General features: G+C 50.0%; 1 protein-coding gene across 4 annotated transcripts in view; it reads right to left on the bottom strand.

Annotated features, from left to right (window-relative positions):
- The window catches only part of ESRRB (estrogen related receptor beta), a 188,344-nt gene that overhangs the window by 101,590 nt on the left and 66,984 nt on the right, over positions 1–19,770 (bottom strand). The window contains exon 1 of one of the 4 annotated variants that reach the window (XM_021099543.1): positions 16,694–17,194. The exons of the other annotated variants lie outside the window; for them this stretch is intronic. Within the exon in view, the coding sequence (XP_020955202.1) occupies positions 16,694–16,743 (50 nt within the window). The 5' untranslated portion in view covers positions 16,744–17,194. Of the gene's footprint in view, positions 1–16,693; positions 17,195–19,770 lie in introns of those variants that run through there. 4 annotated transcript variants of the gene reach the window in all.

Below are 19,770 nucleotides of genomic sequence, written 5' to 3'. Positions count from 1 at the left end.
TGCTCCCATGGGCACCCTGATGCAGCAGCAGCAAGAGCAAAGCCTGGGTGCCCCTTCCTGGTCATGCCTGCCGAGAGCTGAGGGACCCAGAACTGCAGATAAACAGAACAGAGCACCTTCTGAAGACTTATCAGGCTCTAAATTCAGGCTGCAGGGATGGTGCTAGGCAAACAGAAACAGCAGACGTTAGAGAACCAGGGCACATATTAGTGTCAGGGACCTGGGACTCCTCAGCCCCTTCAGGCCCTGAACTCCTTGAATATTCTCTCACCTCTTCTCCCTGCTATGTGTGCCCTGGTGTGAATTAGAAAAACTAGGTTCGGACCTCACCCACTCCCTTAACCAGGCCCTTTTGGTCAGTGAACAACCTATGCAACTGTATAGGTGGCCCATCCAGAGCTCAACTCAATGCACACATTTTCTCAAAATGTATCCAAGCTGTCACCTCATATTTACTGAAGGCTCCTCCATGACTGGCCCTGTGCTGCAGAGTCACATATAAATCAGACCCAGGTCCTTAAAGGGCTCAGGGTGATGGGAAGGTGGGAAGGAGGGTGTCATTCTCAAAGCTGCCTCCTCCTTGGCAAGGCCATTTCCAAGAGCATTTCTCTATAGACCAGGGATTCAGAGAATGAAGTGGGCCCCCCATGGTGAGATGCACCCCCCTCCCGGTCCCAGAAAGCTGTGCAGGCCTCACCATTGCTCCTGCAGGTTGCAGTCCCCTTACCACTGAAAGCAGGCTGGGCTGGCCTGGGGGCTGAATGTGACTGAGTCACTGAGCTGGGCCTCCTGATGCCAAAGATCAGAGCCTGAAAGCAATTTCCAAGAAACCTCTAGTGCAGAGACCTCCTCCAGGGCTAGAGATGGCTGGGCACAGGGAACGGGCTAAGGAGGAGTCCGGAGCGTCTACGGACCAGACGCTCTCAACTTCCCGCATTCCTGCAACTTTTCCAGCAACCACAGCACTGCCAATGCAACCTTGGCTCAAACTGATGATAGCACATGCACTAACTTGGGGATGGCCTGGCAATTCCAGGGAGAGAAGCTGTCTGTTCACGTGATCTAAGGGACCCACAGCAGCCACCACAGAGGCTCCCCTCACCCTGGAGTTTGGCTGTTCTTAGCACCACTCTTTGTCTCTCCTGACTTCACCTGCGCCTGCCTCACCGGTTCAGCCCTGTTGGTGGCTGCTGTGGTTCCAGTCCCTCTCCTGGTTCGGAAGCTTGAGTGTACCTCTCCACCGGGGCCATTCCCCTGGAAGTGTTTCCTGCTTCCTGCTTTTCGCTACTATTGGGAAACCCCAGGGGCGAGGGTCCGGCAGGGAAAAGCAATAACCTTACCCTCTTAGCAGAAAGCTCATATTCTGCTATCGGGGAAGGGTGTGCATTTTGATAGAATTTGGATAGGGGAATTCCTGCTGTAGCAAAATGGGATTGGCGGTGTCTCTAGAGCACTGGGACGCAGGTTCAATCCCTGACTTGGTAATCGGAATGAATAAGCAATGATATCCTGCTGTGGGGCACTGGGTTAAGGATCTGGCACTTCCACAGTTGGGGCTCAGATCTGATCCCTGGCCTGGGAGCTACATATGCCCTGGGGTGGCCGAAAAAGAAAGAAAGAAAAAAAAAAAAGAATTTGAATAGGGATATGCTGGAGTCGTGAGGAAGAAATACTAAAAAAGGGAAAATTTCATGAGCATTTACTGTGTACCCGTCTCTGTTTTAAGTACTTTATATTGATCAAATTTTAATCTTTACAGCAGGGAAGGGGTCACTGACATTGAGGAATCTGAGGCACAGAGAGATTAAGTAATCCAGAGTCACAGAGCTGGGATGTCACACAGTTAAGCAGCGGTGTGATAGTAAAGTTTAACAACCACTGGGAGAGGGGGACCCATCTGTCTATTTCCATGGTGTAAATATTCCCATTATGGCCAGTTTGCAGCTACCAGTATGACATCACTGATGTGAAGAGATGAGCAATAATAATCAATCCTATAGTATCCCCACCATATAGACATATTACATGCAAATTTGTCTTTTTTTTCTTTTTTTTTTTTTAAGGGCCGCACCTGCAGCATATGGAAGGTACCAGGCCATAGCTGCTGGCCTGCACCACAGCCACAGCAATGCCAAATCCAGGCCGCATTCATGACCTTCGCCATAGCTTGCGGCAGCACCAGCTCTTTTAACCCACCGAGTGAGGTCAAGGATTGAACCTACATCCTCCTGGATACGAGTTGGGTTCTTAACCCACCGAGCCACAGTGGGAATTCCTACGATGCAAATTTAGTTCAAGAACATACAGGTAGTAGAATATTAAAGTAATGAGTTTTAGGTATGATCTTTGTTTTTAAGACAATGTATTTAATTGTAACGGTATATGATTTCATTTTTAATAATGGTTGTGTTTAATAATCAGCTACAAAAATCCTGAAAATGTAATGGCTGGCTCTCCCAAGCCAGTGTGAGCTGGTTCCAACATATCCCGGGGGCCAAGATTTAGACTCAGTCAGTCTGGACCCAGAGGTTGTCCTCTGAACTATTACACTGTACTGTCCCCAAGAAAGGCACCGCCCACCTAGCCAGCCAGATCTGCCCTCACTGATCAACAAAGCAATAGATGCTGCAGAGCCAGGGCCCTCCTGGCCTCTGTTTCCATGGCCTTCTACTTCCCTCTCATGCCCCAGAACCCCCTTTACTCATATCTAATCTCCCTAGGTGAGCCTCACTGACGTGCAGAAAGCACCTGCGCCATGCCAGCTGCTGTTCTGGGCAGTGGGGACAGAGATGAGCCTACACTCTGGGGGCTCATGAAGTAGTGGGAAAAGATAATCATATATTCAAATCCAACAGATGACAACCCGTTCAGGGGCGTGAACCAGATGGTAGCTGCAAAGGGAGCGAGAGATTCATTCCCCCTGGGAGGGGTCAGGAATGGCTTCACCCAGAGGGGATGATATGAGCAGGGTTCGGAAGGATACATAGAAGTTTGCCAGACAAACTGGGGGTAGGGGTGGGGGTAAGCAATGGTACAGACAGGAAATAATAGATCTGAGATGTATACTTATTTTTTTTTAGTTTCCTTAAAATTTTAAACATTTATTATATTTTATTTTTGGGGGGCTGCACCTTCGGCATATGGAGGTTCCTGAATTGGAGCTGCAGCTCCCAGCCTACACCACAGCCACACAACACCCGATCTGAGCCACCTCTGCGACCTACACCACAGCTCAAGGCAATGCTGGATCCTTAAACCACTGAGAGGAGCCAGAGATTGAACCTGCATCCTCATGGATACTAATCGGGGTTGTTTCCACTGTGCCATGACGTGAACTCCCTGAAATGTTTAGATAGAAGTGGTCCAGACTGGAGAAGGGATTGGCCAAGGAAGGGGAGATGGGGAAGAACTGAAGACAGGCTCCACACTCCAGCTGAGGGTCCCTGCATCGAGAGACAGACAGATGAGGAAGACATGGGGAGAAGCAGTTTGGTGCGCGAGGTGGCAATTCTCTTTTGCAGATGCTGGTGTGAGGTACCCCCAGGAGCCTAAGGTGGACACCAGAGTCAGAACCTGAGCTTCAGATGTAGGAGTTGTTAAGCAGGTGATGGAAGAACAAGGGGAGGACACGGGATGGGAGAAAATACAGTTTCGATGTCTGTTCATGACAGACTCAGAGGGAGGCCCGGAGGGGGTACCTCTGGAGGCTGGCCACGGGCCCTCGGAGGATGACATCATGAAAGTCGAAGCTTCCTTTCTTGGAATGGACAAGCAAAGAGATCCTGCTGTCCAGCACTGGGAATTATATCTAGCCACTTATGACGGAGCCTGATGGAGGATAACGTGAGAAAAAGAATGTACGTGCGTATGTGTGACTGGGTCACAACGCTGTACAGTTGAAAACTGAAAACACCGTAAACCAACTATAATGGAAAAAATAAAAATCATTTAAAAAAAAAAGAGAGAGGGGGAAAAAAAGAGAGAGAGGGGGGAAAAAAAAGAAAGTTCCATTGTCCACCCTTGCCCTCTGCCAATGACACAGGCTGATGGAGGGAACAGGACCTAACTCACTGTGGCCATTCTTCCCTCTGCCTTTTTATTTTATTTTATTTTATTTTTGTCTTTTTGCCTTTTCTAGGGCTGCTCCCGTGGCATATGGAGATTCCCAGGCTAGGAGTCCAATCAGAGCCATAGCCACCGGCCTACGCCACAGCCACAACAACGCAGGATCCGAGCCAAGCCTGCAACCTACACCACAGCTCACGGCAACGCCAGATCCTTAACCCACTGAGCAAGGCCAGGGATCAAACCCGCAACTTCATGGTTCCTAGTCAGATTCGTTAACCACTGCGCCACGACAGGAACTCCTCCTCTGCCTTTTTAGGAACGAGACCCTGGGCCCAATTTTTCCCTTTCATATCCACCCTAAACTTTGCCTGTGTGTCTGACCCATGCAGACCAGAAGAGGTGTTCTGAAAGCTGGACTTAGAGAGCTGAAAGTCTGGATGCAGTGAGTGACATATAAGACATGAAACACTGGTTGCTGTGCAGGTACGCAGCCAGAGAGCCCCTGAGAAAACCTCAGCTCTGCCGGCTGTGTGACCCTGGGCAAGTGACCTAGCTTCTCTGTACCGAGCATCCTTACCTGTGGAATGGAGATGGTAATAGGACCCACTTCCTATTATCCTCTTAACCCCATAGGATTATTGTGAAGAAGCAGTGAGTTAATACATGAAACTTTTTCGAGCAAAGCCTGGCACCCAGTCAGTGCTCGATAAATGTCAGGGCCTGTTACTAGTGCTATTCCTACATCGCCCACCACTGACCCAATGGTTTATCTGAAGTTCTCTTGTCTCCCCCCAAACTTTACTTCCAGATAACTGTACAATGATCCCCAGGGAATTAGGTGTCTTGGAGAAGAGACTCTGAAGACACAAGTCAATCGGGCTCTGAAAACAGCATTGGCTGTGGTGCTTCTGCCCACCCAGCAGCTGGAGGATGTTCCCCAGACTGAGTGAGGCCTGAGCCCTGGCCAGCCTGTCTGGAGGTCAGGGCAAGCCATGGAGACGGGGAGATCCAGCCTGTGTATGTGTACATGGGGGAGGGGGTGTGCATACCACACCAGTAGGCAACTGCAATGCTAAAACGCTTTGGAGCAAGGCTCTGAAAGTTAGTTCCAAAACCAGAGCTGCTTTCTGAAGCCTTAGCTGTGGGCTCACTCTTCCAGGATCTGGTGTTTTTGCAGGCTCCCTCCCACCCTTAGAAGGCCCTGTAGTAGGATGTCACCCATGAGCTGCAGTGCCAATGAGGGCCTGCAGGGGGCTCTAGAGCTCTTCCATTTCCCATATTCTGGGCTCTGAGGGTACCAGGCTTAAAACAATGGTTGCATTTACCGGGGCTGAGCGACTATGTGGCTCTGGGAGGTGAGTGAAGAGAAGCTGGGGTTCACTGGTTTCCCATCGGTGTGCCCCTGATCACCCATGCTCCCAAATAACTGTATCAGGTTCAGCATCTTGTCCTTCCTACTCTACCACCTAACACAGATTTGGGCTGTTTCCTCCAAAGCCTCCTGGGGGATGCCTCCAAAGGGTCAGCCTCTTGTCTCTTTGTGGAAAGGCAGGGAGAGGCCTCTGCTTTGCCCTCCAAGATGCAGCATGGGTAGCTTCCAATTGCCGGGGTGTCAGGTTCTAGTAATGTAGCCCCTTAACCTGCTTGAGACAGGTTCCCCAAAAGACTCGGCCCGCTGTGTTCCTCCCTAAGGCAAAATTCAGTAGCTCTGGGTGCTATGCTAGGAAACCTCATTCAGTAGATTTGTCTACCTAACTGCAACCCTATCAATATATCTGGATGATGGAAATCACTTGTACCCACTAACTTCTCTCTCTTTCTCTCTCTCTCTTTTTTTTTTTTTTTTTTTTGGTCTTTTTGAAGCCACACCCTCAGCATATGGAAGTTCCCAGGCTAGGGGTCAAATTGGAGTTATAGCTGCCAGCCTGTGCCACAGCCACAGCAACACGGGATCCAAGCTGTGTCTGTGACCTACACCACAGCTCACACGGCAACTGGATCTTTTAACCCACTGAGCGAGGCCAGGGATTGAACCCTCGTCCTCATGGATACTAGTCGGGTTCGTTACCGCTGAGCCATAACTGGAACTCCTCTACTCACTCACTTCTAAGGACACAGCCAGCCTAAGAAGTTAATATTGGCAAAAAGTTAAAGGTAGTCATTTAAAAAGCAATTTGAAAAAACTATATGTAATCATTCTTTTGGGCTTTGTCAAAAGTAGAAAAAACAGGAGTTTTCTTGTGGCCCAGCGGGTTAAGGATCCATCATTGTTATGGCTATGGCATGGGTTCAGTTCCTGGCCCAGGAACTTCTGCATGCCGTGGATATGTTTTAAAAAAAAAAAAGAGGAAAAAATAAGGGAAATATGGGAGGCTTTTGGGGGGGGGGGTTGCCACACCCACAGCATGTGGAACTTCTTGGGCCAGGGATCAAACCTTTGCCCCAGCAGCAACCCAAGCCTCTGCAGTCACAATGCTTATCCTTAACTTGCTGCGCCACAATTGAACTCCAGAAACGTGTTTTATAATCAGACCAATTTAAGAAAACACCCACAGGTAGTGTTGCCAGATTTGGCAAATATCACGTGGGACGTATATATATTTATACATAAAATTATTTGTTGTTTATCTAAAATCCTAATATAATCAGGTGTCCTGTATTTTACTGGGAAACTTTATCTGTGATCCCAGGATATAGGGATTCATTCAGAGGAAATTTCTTATTCATCATCTCAGCCCAAATCATGACTCTCTCTGTAATCGCCTTGTGTTACATAGGGAAACCCAAGCCACACTGATCTCGTTAAACAAAGTAATCAGTTCAAGTGCCCCAATCTCACTGCAGAGTAGGAAGGACTCTCACTATGAGGTTGTATCAAAGGAATGAAAAGTAACTTCCAATTGATAATATCAAAAAATTAATAAGAACACCAAACATTGAATGTCTACCCACTATGTGCCCGGCACTTGTGAATAACCCCTGTTTAATCTTCACAACAACCCTGGGAGGTAGATACTATTCTGGAAACTAGAAAGAGGATCTGCAAGTCTAATTTCTGTACTTCTTGCAAAGGCATGTAAATGTCTGGTCAATTACTTCCCAGGGAGAGAGAGGGGAGGGAAACCAAGAGACAGACTGGATCCCATCAGCCAACCGGCTCCTTCACAATGCAGGGCTGGGTCTGCTGCTCTTTGGTTCTGTCCCACATACACAGGAAACAGTCTTAATTTCAAGAATCATCACTGCTTTTCGGTACAGGATTCTGGGAGAGAAGTGGGCGGGAAACCTGCAGAAGTTTTCAGTAAGTTGGCCTTACAACGGAGGAGGACGGACAGACGGACGTGTTACACCTCGGGATGAGAAACAGCTCATTTGCTGTGAATAAAAGGCACGCGCAAGCCACCCTGAACACTCGGTGACAATGACACGCAGATTCCAAATGTTCTCTGTAAGAAAAAACACCCTTTCTCCTAATCCTTCTTAAATGCAACAAGACTGATTGGTTTTTATTATTCATGAATTAATTTTTTACTCAGGGTCCAACAAGGGAATTGAAGCTATAACGTTTCTCACCGATGGAGGGGGGTGGGTTGGAAAGCCGATCTCGGCCTGAGCAGCACAGCCAGTTTCTTGCTGGGATTCCTTGTGGGGTGGGATGTTTTGTTTGTTAAATAAGATAATAATTAATTAATAACCCAAAGCTTTGGACTGTTGGGGGGTTTGGGGGGGGGAAATATTGAATAAGAACATGAATGAGAATATTGGGGTAGAAAAAAATACAGACCGTCGTGGGACTCTGATATATTAGATGCCTCCTATGATGTCAGGCTGGTATATGAGGTTGCTGTATTAGGCTGCTTCCTATTTTTCAGGGTGCATATACAAAAGGGGGGGAGATGAGAAAGGAAACAACAAAGTGCCAATTTCCAAAGCACTGCACAGTGTGCAGGTGAGCAGATCCGGGGCTGGGAATTGGAACGAAAAGTCACGAGAGGAGTCTTGGGGATCCAGAGGGGTTGGCTCCCTGATGCCCTCCCCCTAAGTTCTGCCTTCAGAGGGCAGGTTGGGGTACCCAGGGACAGGGACAACAGCCTGGTAGAAGCGGAAAGGCCAGGAAGATGATCAAGGGGGGTCGAGGTGACTTTGCCTCCTTCTTCCCCCAGGTCTCTCCCCGGCTACGCACACGTGCCACATCATAACCCGCCTTGTCCTCTGTGTGCCTTTGGTCTGCAAACTTCTCCTGAGATGGCAGCCAGAGGACCCAGGGAATGTGGTGGCATGGGGAGGCCGGGCAGGGTGTGACCCTCAGATGCTTGTGGTGGTGTGTGTGAGTGTGTGTGTGTGTGTGTGTGTGTGTGTGTGTGTCAGACCGGATACAGCACCCTTTGCAAGAAACAGCTCTCCCTCCCCACTTCAAAGGCAACACACCCAGCGTTTCTCAGAGGGGCCACAGGGCTGACACCATATTCTTCTCCACCCGTCTGTTCATATTTCAAAGCATTTTCTTCGCTCCTGGATGGATTGAGACATGCCCCCCCCCACCAAACATGCATACTTTGTATGTTTATGTTTGCAGAAAAACATGCATGGTCAGAGGCAAGACACAGCAGCCCTCATCCGGTTACTGTGAGAAAACTGGTTATGACAATTGCTTTACACTTTGGGGGAAGAAAAAGCTACAAGCCGTTACTACAGTTATAATTATTACAACCATTGCATTATTGCTATTATTTCTGTGAAAGCCGTGTTCTTTCTGCCAAAGCTTGTTAGCCCGACTGCTTAGGTAGACAATGTCAACACACCCAAGGGACAAATGACAAAGAGGGAGGCTAAAAGGAAAAGGATAAATACTGTACTCGGCCTGCGTGCAGAAGAGATGTCTCACCATCAAAAGGCAATGTTTTCTGCCGATCGATTAGGAAGGCAAAAACAAAAGTGTCTATCAGCCCCTTCCCTCAGCATCGCCAAGATCCCAAACTAGAGCTCAAAGTGCTAGGAAGTGAGATGAGAGAGGGGAGAGGTGGAAACATTGGTGTCGAATAAAGTTTGGCGCTTCCTGACCACCTTTCACCCATACCTCCTCGGGTGACAGACAACTAACCTGGAAATGTGCTTAACGCGGAAGGGTTTTACTCTCCTGGCCGTCCCCGCCAAAACGCCAGCGGGCCACTGACGGCGGATCAAGGTCTCGATGGCTGAATCGGAACCAAGTGGCCAAGAACAGCTATTTTGCTTTGGGACTGCTGACGCATCGTGTTCAGCCACCTCCAAATGGCTCCAACACACCTGCACACATGCACACATGCACACACACACATGCACACATACACACACAGGTGCCCACACGCTCCGATGGACACACACCCAGACCCACACGCCCTATGCCCTTTCCTCCAAAACATATAAAATCAAAGAGGGATGAAAGGACAAAGGCACACTAGAGCAAGTTGGAAGGAAAATAGAGGGAAAACGGTAAGTGAAATAAGGAAAATATGAAATCGTAAGCCGCGAGAGAATCTCATCTAAAACAGCAACCTCCACATCCTCCGCCCTCCCCTCGAGCATTTCTTACAACTGTATTTCCTTGTTCTTTGCCCTTCGGAAACCAAGAACACACGAAAAGACAAGCGATGCTCAAAACCCTTTGGCCAGGTATATAGAAAATACAAGCCAGGTGAAAAGATACCAAAAATATAAACCTAAGTAAATATTAAGAATTATATAACAACAAGGAAAAAATGAATGTATGCATTGGGTTAATTCAAGCAATTAAAAAAAAAAAAAGCAAGTCAAAACAATCGTCAGCATTTGGGATTTTGAAACTCGTAACTTCCTAGATAGAAAAGCTTGACTCTAATTGGGCACTTCGCGTTCGGGCAATTTTAATTCCGTGTTTCAGTAAATCCCAATGTTCAGGCATGAGGCTGACGGCTGCTGTAATTGGCAGGAGAGGATTCTGATATAGTTTTAAATGAAAATTGATCACATTTGAAACCAGATGATAAAAACAAAACCTTGTTGGAGTTTGTTTAACTGCCTTTTGACCTCTGGATGAAATGACATTGAGAAAGAAAATAACATTATCCAGAAAACCTTTCCCAGAAAAGGCTCAATCTCGGAGACACCGAATGACAATATCGAATAGAATATTTTAAAGTCCTAAGGACCAGAAAAGAAAAATAGAGAAAAGAGAGAGGAAGGGAGGGAGCAAGTGGGAGGGAGAGAGAGAGGAAGAGAAGGGAAAAAAAAAAGCAAAAAACTTATTTGGGACTGAAATGTGCATAGGTCAAAAAGCACGACAAAATGAAAATGAAAAAGATTAGGTGTCTAACCCCCAGGAAAACTTTTGATTGGGGCTTATTTTAACCCAAGCTCACCCAGCTCTGAAAGAAGACATTTAGCCAATAGATTTTTTTTTTTTCACTTTGTTGAATTCCATACTGAAAGTCCCATGTGCAGATTAAAACCAGTATGATTTTCCTTAAGCACACATTTGACCCTTTCCGCAGTGGTGTCTCAGTGGCCCCATCCAGGGAGAGAAGGGTTATTAGCAGGGACCCGCAGACTCCCGGTGCTCCTTCCAGCGTGGCCATCTGTTATCCCGGACTCCGGGTCTGCCAGCCCTCCTCAGGCCCGGGAACCAAAGAGAGAGCACCTCTGAAGCAAGATTAAACTGCTCGGGCTGCAGGGCCAGCCAGCCCTCAGCCCCTCTGTGCTCCCTCCCACACCGTGGAAAAACCCCAAGGCTCCCCCGGCAGCCCCGCTGGAATGTGGCCACCGCCTGACCTCAGCCCAGAAGAGGGGCGAAAGGCAGGGCGGCTGGGGCTGTGTTTAAACAGCAGAGCCCCTCGCCCCTGTGACTCCCATCTTAAAGGGGAATGCCACCGCGTTGTCACACACGTGCACACACAGAGCCTCCAATGTGGAAAGTCTCCTAGGAATGGATGCGGCTTTTGATGTTTCGGGGTTCAGAGATAGCCTCTATTTCTTGGGCCTTAAGGGCAACCAGAAAGGGCTTGACACTCCCTTAAGCCAATGCTTATAAATAAAGGTGCTATTAAGATCCTTTGTTTTCTAATCCATCTAGGAGATGGGGCGGGGGTGGGGGCGTGGGGGGAGGCATTGCAGCTCAGGTTGCTCCACTTGTCTGGATGGTGGTGTCTTCTGTTGGTTGTGGGGGGTGTCTCTGCTCCCGAAGACAAGTTGAGTCCATGCTCCCTTCTCCGTGTGGGACCACAGAGCTGTCCAGTTCTGCGGAGCACCCCCCGCAGAACCTGGGAGCTAGCAGGCAGTCTCCTCCCTCTGTCTGCTGAGCCCCAGGGGCACTCACTCCAAGTCATAAGATGTCCCCTCAATAGCCCTGCTCTCCCCAACAAGGCCCCCAGAGCCACAAAGCAGCATGTACCCAATCTTCCAGTGACCTCCTTCAAGTGTGGCCCAGGGAATGGCGTGAGGACATGCCTCAGGGCTGTCTTGTGGTGGGATCACATCCTGGTTGCCCCATCAGCAGCCTGCCACCCAGGGTCACACAGTCACAAATGGTAAGGGTCACTTGCCCGGGGGCCTTTGGAAAAAATAATCCCCCTCCCACACATACTACTGACATCTTCCAGGCACCTCTCCGAGGAAGGGGTCTGGCCCTGCCACCCATGACCCAGGACAACCATGCCATTATCAGAGAAAGGTCAGTGGCCTCCCCAGAGGCCTGGGGCGGGCTGGCCCAGGGAGGGTTAATCTGCCCGGCCAGCCGTCACAGGGGTCACTGCGATGGGCAGAGAAGTTGAGCATCGCAGTCCCCCAGAGCTGCGCTGCTAATTACATTTGCAATTATAAACACTGCAACCTCCCTGCACAGTGACCAGGCCACACCAGCCGACGGGGCAACCAGGATGTGATCCCACCACGGGCCACCCCAGCTACACCAGGGGACCCTGGGGCCAGCGGAAGCCAATGGGCCCCTCCTCCAAGAAATGACCATGCATATGACAGTGCCCCAGAGGTCTGAGGCTGCTGGGGCTGAAAAGGGGACATTCACCAGAGACAAAACCCAGTCAGGACTCACCAACACTTACAGTGCTAAAAAGACCTTTGATTTAGCCCTAAAAATCAGCAAATGGCCTCAAGAGCAAAGAGACAGGAGGTGGGCTCGGATTTGCCTGGTTCCAGCACATCCTGGCAAGGTCTATGGACCCTGTCCTTGAAAACCCTTCCCGAGCCCCTGCACACTCCAAACCACAGCCACTGCAGAGAACATCAGAGGCTCAGCATTCAAGTCATGCCAGGGTCCCCCATGGGACCGGCCAGCCAAAAGCCATCCGATCCGAGGCAGAAGCTCCCAGCAGAGCTGTGAGGAGTCCTGACTCATTCTGGGCAGACCTCCTGGTCAAGCTGGAAGAGCACTGGGAGGGCCTCACTTGCAGAATGCCATGGACAGGGACGATGATGGCCGGTAGGTTCGAGAAGGCACCTGGCGGGGCGTCCAGGGTGTGGGCTGGGCTTTCCTTTGAAAGAAAGGATTATAGTCTAAATAATATCTGCTGTTCCTTCCCCTTAAATTAGAACCACAAATCATCTTAATCGTAATGAGGAAGGCACTTAAAGCATCTGAGAAGATAAGTTCTAAAGAAGGGCATTGCCGAACAGCGTCAAAAGCATCCTGTCTCTGGGTCTCTGGTCTGTTTGAGCATCTTTGGAACGGAATTTGCTTTCTTTTGCAGCGCACACAGCCAGCTCCGCGCTCCGCCCCGCCCCAAGCATCCACCTTCACAGTGTCTTTCTCACACGCCCCGCATCCCCTGGGGCCTGCTTCCTTTGGGCTGCAGACTTGCACAGAGCTGCCCAGTCCCAAGTGCTCAAAAGAAACAAGGCAGAGGACTGAGGAAGGAGACAAACTTTTGCAATGCGTTTAGATTGTCTTAAAAACAAACCATTTGGCTAAAAAGGGCCATTATCAGGAACACAAATCAAGCATGGAGGACAAAGTCACACGTGCCCCCTGGGCTAGGGCTGGGGCGCTCTGAGAAGGCAGGATGGTGACATGAAATCTCTATCACGGCCACTTCCCTCCCAGAGCTTTCCCCGAAAGTCCCCTCTGTCCCTCCTCTCCCGGGCTAAATGGAATATGTATTGATTACCCCAAATCAATAGGATGAAAAGATTCTTGTTTGGTGGGTCAATTGGGTTCTTCATAGAGATATATTTTTAAGAAACAGCTTTTCCGTATGTCCCAATAATTGGTAAAATAGAGACTTGTTTCTAGAATGAAAGGAGTGGGGGAAATAAGCTCCAAGAGGAAATTTCCAGTTGATGTCAAGATCTCACTGAGCTGGAAAGGGCCTTCCCTGGGACCAGGGCCCTGCGCGTTGACCTACTGCTTCCTGCTAGTTTGTCGCCCTCAGGCCTGAAAGACTCCAGCCTCCTACCACCCCATCCTCTTCCACGGAGCCCACACCTCCAGAAGGGCGTCGGGCACACAAAGCTTTATTTTTTTAGAGCCCCTCCCTCGGCACACCAAGACTCATGTCCTCACTCGGATTTATTTTTAAATGTACCATTAAAAATTAATTTCCCCCTTTGTTTTTCTCTGGGTCACTGATCCTGAATTACCATGTGGCATTTTTCCTACGTGTGAACCCACATATTTTACCTTCAGGACAGTTTGTTCTTTGTTTCTTTAACAACAGCAAAGTGATCCTCGGACAGCGAGCGAGGCAGTGCCCCCTCCCCATCCCTGGGTTTTACACCCGAGGGTCTCCAGTGGGTCTGGTCCCCGACACATTGGTCCACACAAGCCAGCACACTCACTCCCACTCTGGCTGATTATATATGTACATAAAATATTGATTAGAAATGGTAATGGAGTCACCTACAAGACTGGCTACAGAAAATGAAAATGAAGGCAAGAGTAGGAAGGTATGGATATATCTGTGTGTGTGCATGTGTTAATTTCTCACCTGGAAAGTAAGAATAACACTAAAACATTAAAAAAAAAAATGCTCTCTGTATGTTAGCAGGTGAGAAGGAAGGCTGGAGAGTTCTTTCTCCCTGGACTGTGGTCCCTGTGCCCTTGGGTTTTTTCAAGTCTGGGAATGTCAACTCAGCCAAATAGGTAGAAACTGTGTGTACAGAGCATGAAAACCCGCTCAGGCATGTGTTCCCCAAGAAACATCGGCACCATAATGGATAGATTCATTCTAAGGTTCTTCCAACAAACCAAAGAATGCAATCCTCTGTCTTGTTACTTTGCTACCAGTGGCTCTAAAGCTACCTGTCATGAAGCACCGGGATTGACAGCAGCCTCCCACCCCCACCAGCTAGTCCTTGGAAGTTTTGTAAGCACAGCAGAGGTAAACCCTCACCTCACGGGGAGGCATGCACCTGTATATGGGGCTGGCTCACTAATACTTGAGCCGCTACCCAGCAGGTCCTGGGCATTAAGAAATGGCATCTCATAGGGATGCTTAGTTCCTCCGAGGAAAGAGCAGCATGCTTCTGGCTTTTCCTTGCCCCTTGGAGTGAGAAGCTAGTTCTCTGCAAAGAAACCAGGAAGGGTAGGGAATCCAAACCACTGTTGGGCTTATTTTATAACTCATCTCCACTTCCAACCCTTCCCAGACGCTCAGGCTCTCAGCTCCCTCACTCCCCTTTGCCGCTTCCCTGACATTCCTTCTTTGCTTTTATTTCTCCTCAAACTCAAGCCAGGGTTGCCGTCAACTCGTCAACTCTATGAATTATCCAGCTGCTAAATCCCCCATTTCTCCTTGCTTTCCTGGTCAACATAATCAAAGGGTGTACTTCCCCATGTGAAACTTCATATTTATTAGCTTTGACTTGAGCCAGGGACAAACAGATATTTTGAGGTCAACTAAAGAAGTCACCTCTGGAGAGAGGGAGCCTAAACAATTTAAATAGCCAATATTTGTCAGACTTGGTAACTTCACGTGAAGAAATGTCTCCCAAGCATCAGAGATTGTTCACAGCCTCACTTACCCATCCCGAGGTTGCCTTGGCCACTGGCACTCCCTTCTGGAGGGAGCGTCGCCCCACCCCCACCAGCCATACAAACTGAGATCAGTGTAACCTTTACAGAGAAAGAAAAGCCACTTTTCAAGCTGATGGAAATCTGAATCCATTATAATTAAGGATTCCCCTCATCTCCCAACCCAATCCCTACTTCTGACACTCTGTCTAAATTCTGGTGGCATCTAAAGGACCCCTCTATCCAGGGAAATCCCCAAACTAGAGCCAAAAAGGTCAGCACGGAGGCTGGGACAGTCCGGTCACCCAGAGGAGACACCGCTGTGACGTTGCCTCCTCTCTCACGCGTGGTCCACCTGGGGTGGAGGTAGTCGGTGCGGCGAGGATGGTGTAATCATACTTGCTGGAACCCCACGTTATCCAGAGTATTTGTTTTAGGGATGTCGTGGTTCTTAGGGGGAGGGGTGGTACTAAAATGAAAGGATGGTGGAACAAGAACTGACTTCAGGAGTTCAGTTTGCTTCAGAAAAAAAGAAGAGGAAGAAAAGCAAGAGGTTAAGCAGGTCCGAGAGGACCTAGAGTTTTCATTTCATTGTTGTTTGAAGCCTTCCGAGGGATCGCTCTGCGCGCGCCCACACCCAGATGTCCAAACCCAAGCCCCAGACCAGAGCGCGGCGGCACGCGGAGCGCGGGAGGGGAGATCCCGGCAGGTACCCGGGCAGGTGGAACGGAAGGAGAGCTCTGCGAGGGAAACCGCGGATGGGATGGCCGGAGCAGGACCCAGGAGAGCCCAAGCTGGTCTCGCGGGGCAGCCCCCTCAAGGTTCAAGGCATCAGTTCTCCGCTTTCCCACTCTGCGCGCTCCGCTCGCTGCCCAGGCCCGCAGCCTCCGCCGCCACCCACGCGCACGCCGAGCGGACAACCACAGGTTCCCCCGAGGGGAGCTCAAAGCCGCCCTAGGCACGGAAATCACGCCCGTCTGTCTGTTCCGCAGGGCGCAGTCTCCCCTCTAGCCGCGAGCCAACTTTGCCTCCGCCGCAGCGCCCCGCCGGCTGTCCCCACTGCTGGCGGGATGCGGGCTCCCCTCGCAGGACGTGCGGGGCACAGTTTACCCCGGCAACGTTGCCCGCACTCTTGGGGCTCCCTGGGTCCACCGCGCCGCGTGCGTGCCCTCGGGGCGCCCCTTTGGGACTGCGGGGCAAGGCAGCGCTTGCCGCCCACAGTTTCCAAAACCGCGCGCCACGTTCAATTTCGGAAATAAATATTGAAGTCAAAGGGCCCGCGAGGAGGTTTTCCCCGATGGGACAGGACATACTTGCAACATTCCCGCACCTGTTCCGGGCTTGCTTCCTCCCCATTTCACAGAAACTCAAATATTTGCTCCCCGCGGGAAAGATCCGAGAGGAAGAAAGAGTGAATGAGAAAGCGCTACTCTTAGGTAAAAGTGAGGGTTTGTAAAAGGGGGTGCGGGAAAAGTTTACCCCCGAGAAGGAAATCCAGGAAGTGAGAGGCTTTCCCCTTCCGACGTCCCCCAAGTGTCCCCGGGGTCCCCGTCACTTCAAGAATGCCTAGAAGAAGAGCCGCAACACCCAGGACAGGGACAGCCGGACAGGCGGAAAGGACAGACAGATGAGAAGCAGAGCACCTACTGGTTGTGGTAGCCGAGAGGGTCCGGGATGCAGAGTTCTGATACGTCCATCAGTCCTGTTTTAGCATTCCCAGTTGGTAGAGAAAGGCGGCGGGGAAATCAGGCGGAAGAGCGAGTGAAGGGCACAGGCGAGGTGCGAGTCCGGGCAGGGGCACAGTAAGCGGGAGGAAGCGCCCTGGCGGGGTGAGAGGGAGGCAGAGAGCCGTGCGCGCACAGCCCAGCGCTCCCACTCATGCACACACTCCGAGCGGGCAGAGGGGATGGGAAGCCGTGGAGGAGGCTTGGGCACCAGAGACTTGGAGCCCACTAACCCTACTGTAGCTTTAAGGCTGGGAGACTGATGTATGGTTTGGCTCCTATTGGCTATCTCTCAGGGGCTGGACTTAAAGTGACAGAATCGAGCTGGGGTGGGGGAAGGGGGGTGAGCCTGAGAGACTTCAATGGAATCAGACGCTCCAGCGAGGTCCCCACCTCCTGAGGAGTAGGAGGACTGTGCCTTAGAGCCACAAGGCCTGTTCTCTTGCCATTAAAAAAAAAAAAAAAAAAAAAAAAAAAAAAAAAAAAAAAAGTCCAGCTGGCTAGTGGGACTCAGGGGTGGAAAGACTCTTGCACCCACCTCCATTCCTGAATTATAACTAACAGGTCCAGCAAATTCACCTTTTGGAAGGGGTCTCTTTTACAAATTAAAAATGACTCACATTTCTCCTCTCTCCTATCAGGGAGAAGAGGCCAGTGCCTTTAAAATTCACAGCCTCGGAGTTCCCCTCCTGGTGCAGCAGAAAGGAATCCGACTAGGATCCACGAGGACACCGGTTTGATCTCTGGCCTCACTCAGTGGATTAAGGATCCCTGAGCTGTGGTGTAGGTCACAGACGCAGCTCCGATCTGGAGTTGCTGTGGCTGTGGCTGGCAGCTACAGCTCCAATTAGACCCCTAGCCTGGGAATCTCCATATGCCTCCGGTGTGGCCCTCAAAAGACAAAAAAAAAAATTCACAGCCTCAAACCTGGTGTTTGGTGCACAAAAGTGAAAAGGTTCAGGCCAGCAGGTGAGGCCCAGCAAGGGCCTCCAGGGGAGGAGCAGCAGGTTCCCTTCCCAGCTCTCATCGCCTGGACCAGTGGGTTCTGAATGGTTCTCATGTGGCTAGACGCAGGGTGTGCTGCCATAAAACACTCTCTAGGGAGTTCCCCGTTGTGGTGCAGCAGAAACAAACCCCACTAGTATCCATGAGGACGTGGGTTTGATCCCTGGGCTCCCTCAGTGGGTCAAGGATCCAGCATTGCTGTGAGCTGTGGCGCAGGCTGACTATAGCTCTGATTTGATCACTAGCCTAGGAACTTCCATAGGCTGCGGGTGTGGCCCTAGAAAGCAAAATAAAAAATAAAAAATAAATGCTCTCTAGATGTATAAAATGATGCTCTCTTCATTCAGAAACGTGCCCAGGACACAGACACAAACGAATAAATTGCTGTCTGCTTCGGAAAACACAATTGTGGTTACAACAAGGAACTTACCTGCCACATCCACTTAAAGGTACAAGTAGACACGTCAACATATACACATGAATCCCCAATTATAAACACACGTGCAACCCTGTCTGCTGCTTATTCCATGAACCCCAACATTATGAGCTGCCCCTGTACCAAAACCAGCTGTAAGTGGGGACCCCCAAACCTTCTTCTGAGGCTTGTCATATTTTGAGATGTGCCAGCCACAGGGTAATAATCAGTTTGATGATTCAAATGAATGTGGGGAGGGGATAGGTATAGGATTGTTTAAAGGGCGGGGGTAGCCCTTGGGAGAGACCACCACCTAATTCTCCTATATTCTACAAAAGACAATGAGCTATAGGGGGAAAAACATCATTTTATCATCAAAACCATGTCTAAATGGAGTGTAACTGCAGGCAGTGTTCAAGCACTTCAGGAATAAAAGCAGGGAGGAAATCCCAGGAGAAACCGGCCGCTCAGGAGGGGCTGGGAACGGGCAGCAGGAAGGCAGAGGACACTTGACTTGGATGAATGTAAGCTCTTGCAGGCTGGGAAACAGAGCATGTGGGGTTTTTCATGTGCTGAAGTGGAGGAATGCGTGAGTTTCTCCAGGTGCCGAGCGCTGGCAGGTATCTCACAGAGAGATGGATGAAGATGTTGGCCTGTCAGCAGAACCCCAGCAGCCCTGGATTCTTTTAAATCACATAGGTGCTTGCTTACATTGGAGACAGAAAGGGGTGCAGAGACACAACCACCATCTCTTGCCAAGACCTCAGTGACTGGTTTCCCTGCATCCTTTCTGGCTCCAGAAATCCACTTTCCAAGCACAGAGCAGCCAGGAAGCACTGTGTAACATGCACAGCCAAGGTCCCCTTTGCGATTTGTTGCAATTAGGAAACAGGCTCCAGTCCTACCCCTTGGCTTACAGGGCAGGCCTCAGATAGCAGATAGCAGGCCTGCACACCCCTCCTCTATCCATACCGTGTTCCCTCCATCTTTGCACCTGCCACCTAGAATGCCCTACCTTCTAGGTCACACCAGAACCTTCTGCTTTTTGCCTTGCTTCAGGTAATTTATTAGTTTGCAATTATACATGTATGGGTATGAATAATACCTCTGTACCCCCCCCTCACTAGGTTGTAAGCTCCATAAAGGCAGGGACCTTACCTGTTTTTGTTCACTGGAGGATTCCCAGTACTTACTGGTGCCTGGCACATAGCAGGTGCCTGCTGAAGACTTTGTTGAATGAAATGTCAGCCCACAGCAGTTGGGGGGTAGGGGCATGTGCAGAGGGGCAGGCCAGCTGCTCCAGAGGGGGTCATAAGATCCTCTGTTGCCCCCTCGCTTTGGGTGGGTGCAGATTTTTTAACTGGAGCACACCTTGTGGATCATGAAAGGAAAGACAACTTCATAGCCTTGAGCAGTGGATGCAAAGCTACTGGGGGCAAAAGAGGAAAACCAGAAAGTCGGTGTTGGTTCAGAAACTAGGCTGACGCCTGCGCAGCTGCTCTCTGCATCTAAGGCACAGGGATGCAGGTAACTGATGGCCTTGCCCCTGGGCACTATTTGATTGTCATCCGGGGTGGGAA

The sequence above is a fragment of the Sus scrofa genome, chromosome 7 (assembly GCF_000003025.6).
Source record: "Sus scrofa isolate TJ Tabasco breed Duroc chromosome 7, Sscrofa11.1, whole genome shotgun sequence".
Taxonomy (NCBI): domain Eukaryota; kingdom Metazoa; phylum Chordata; class Mammalia; order Artiodactyla; family Suidae; genus Sus; species Sus scrofa.
This window is presented reverse-complemented; position numbering and strand designations above follow the sequence as displayed.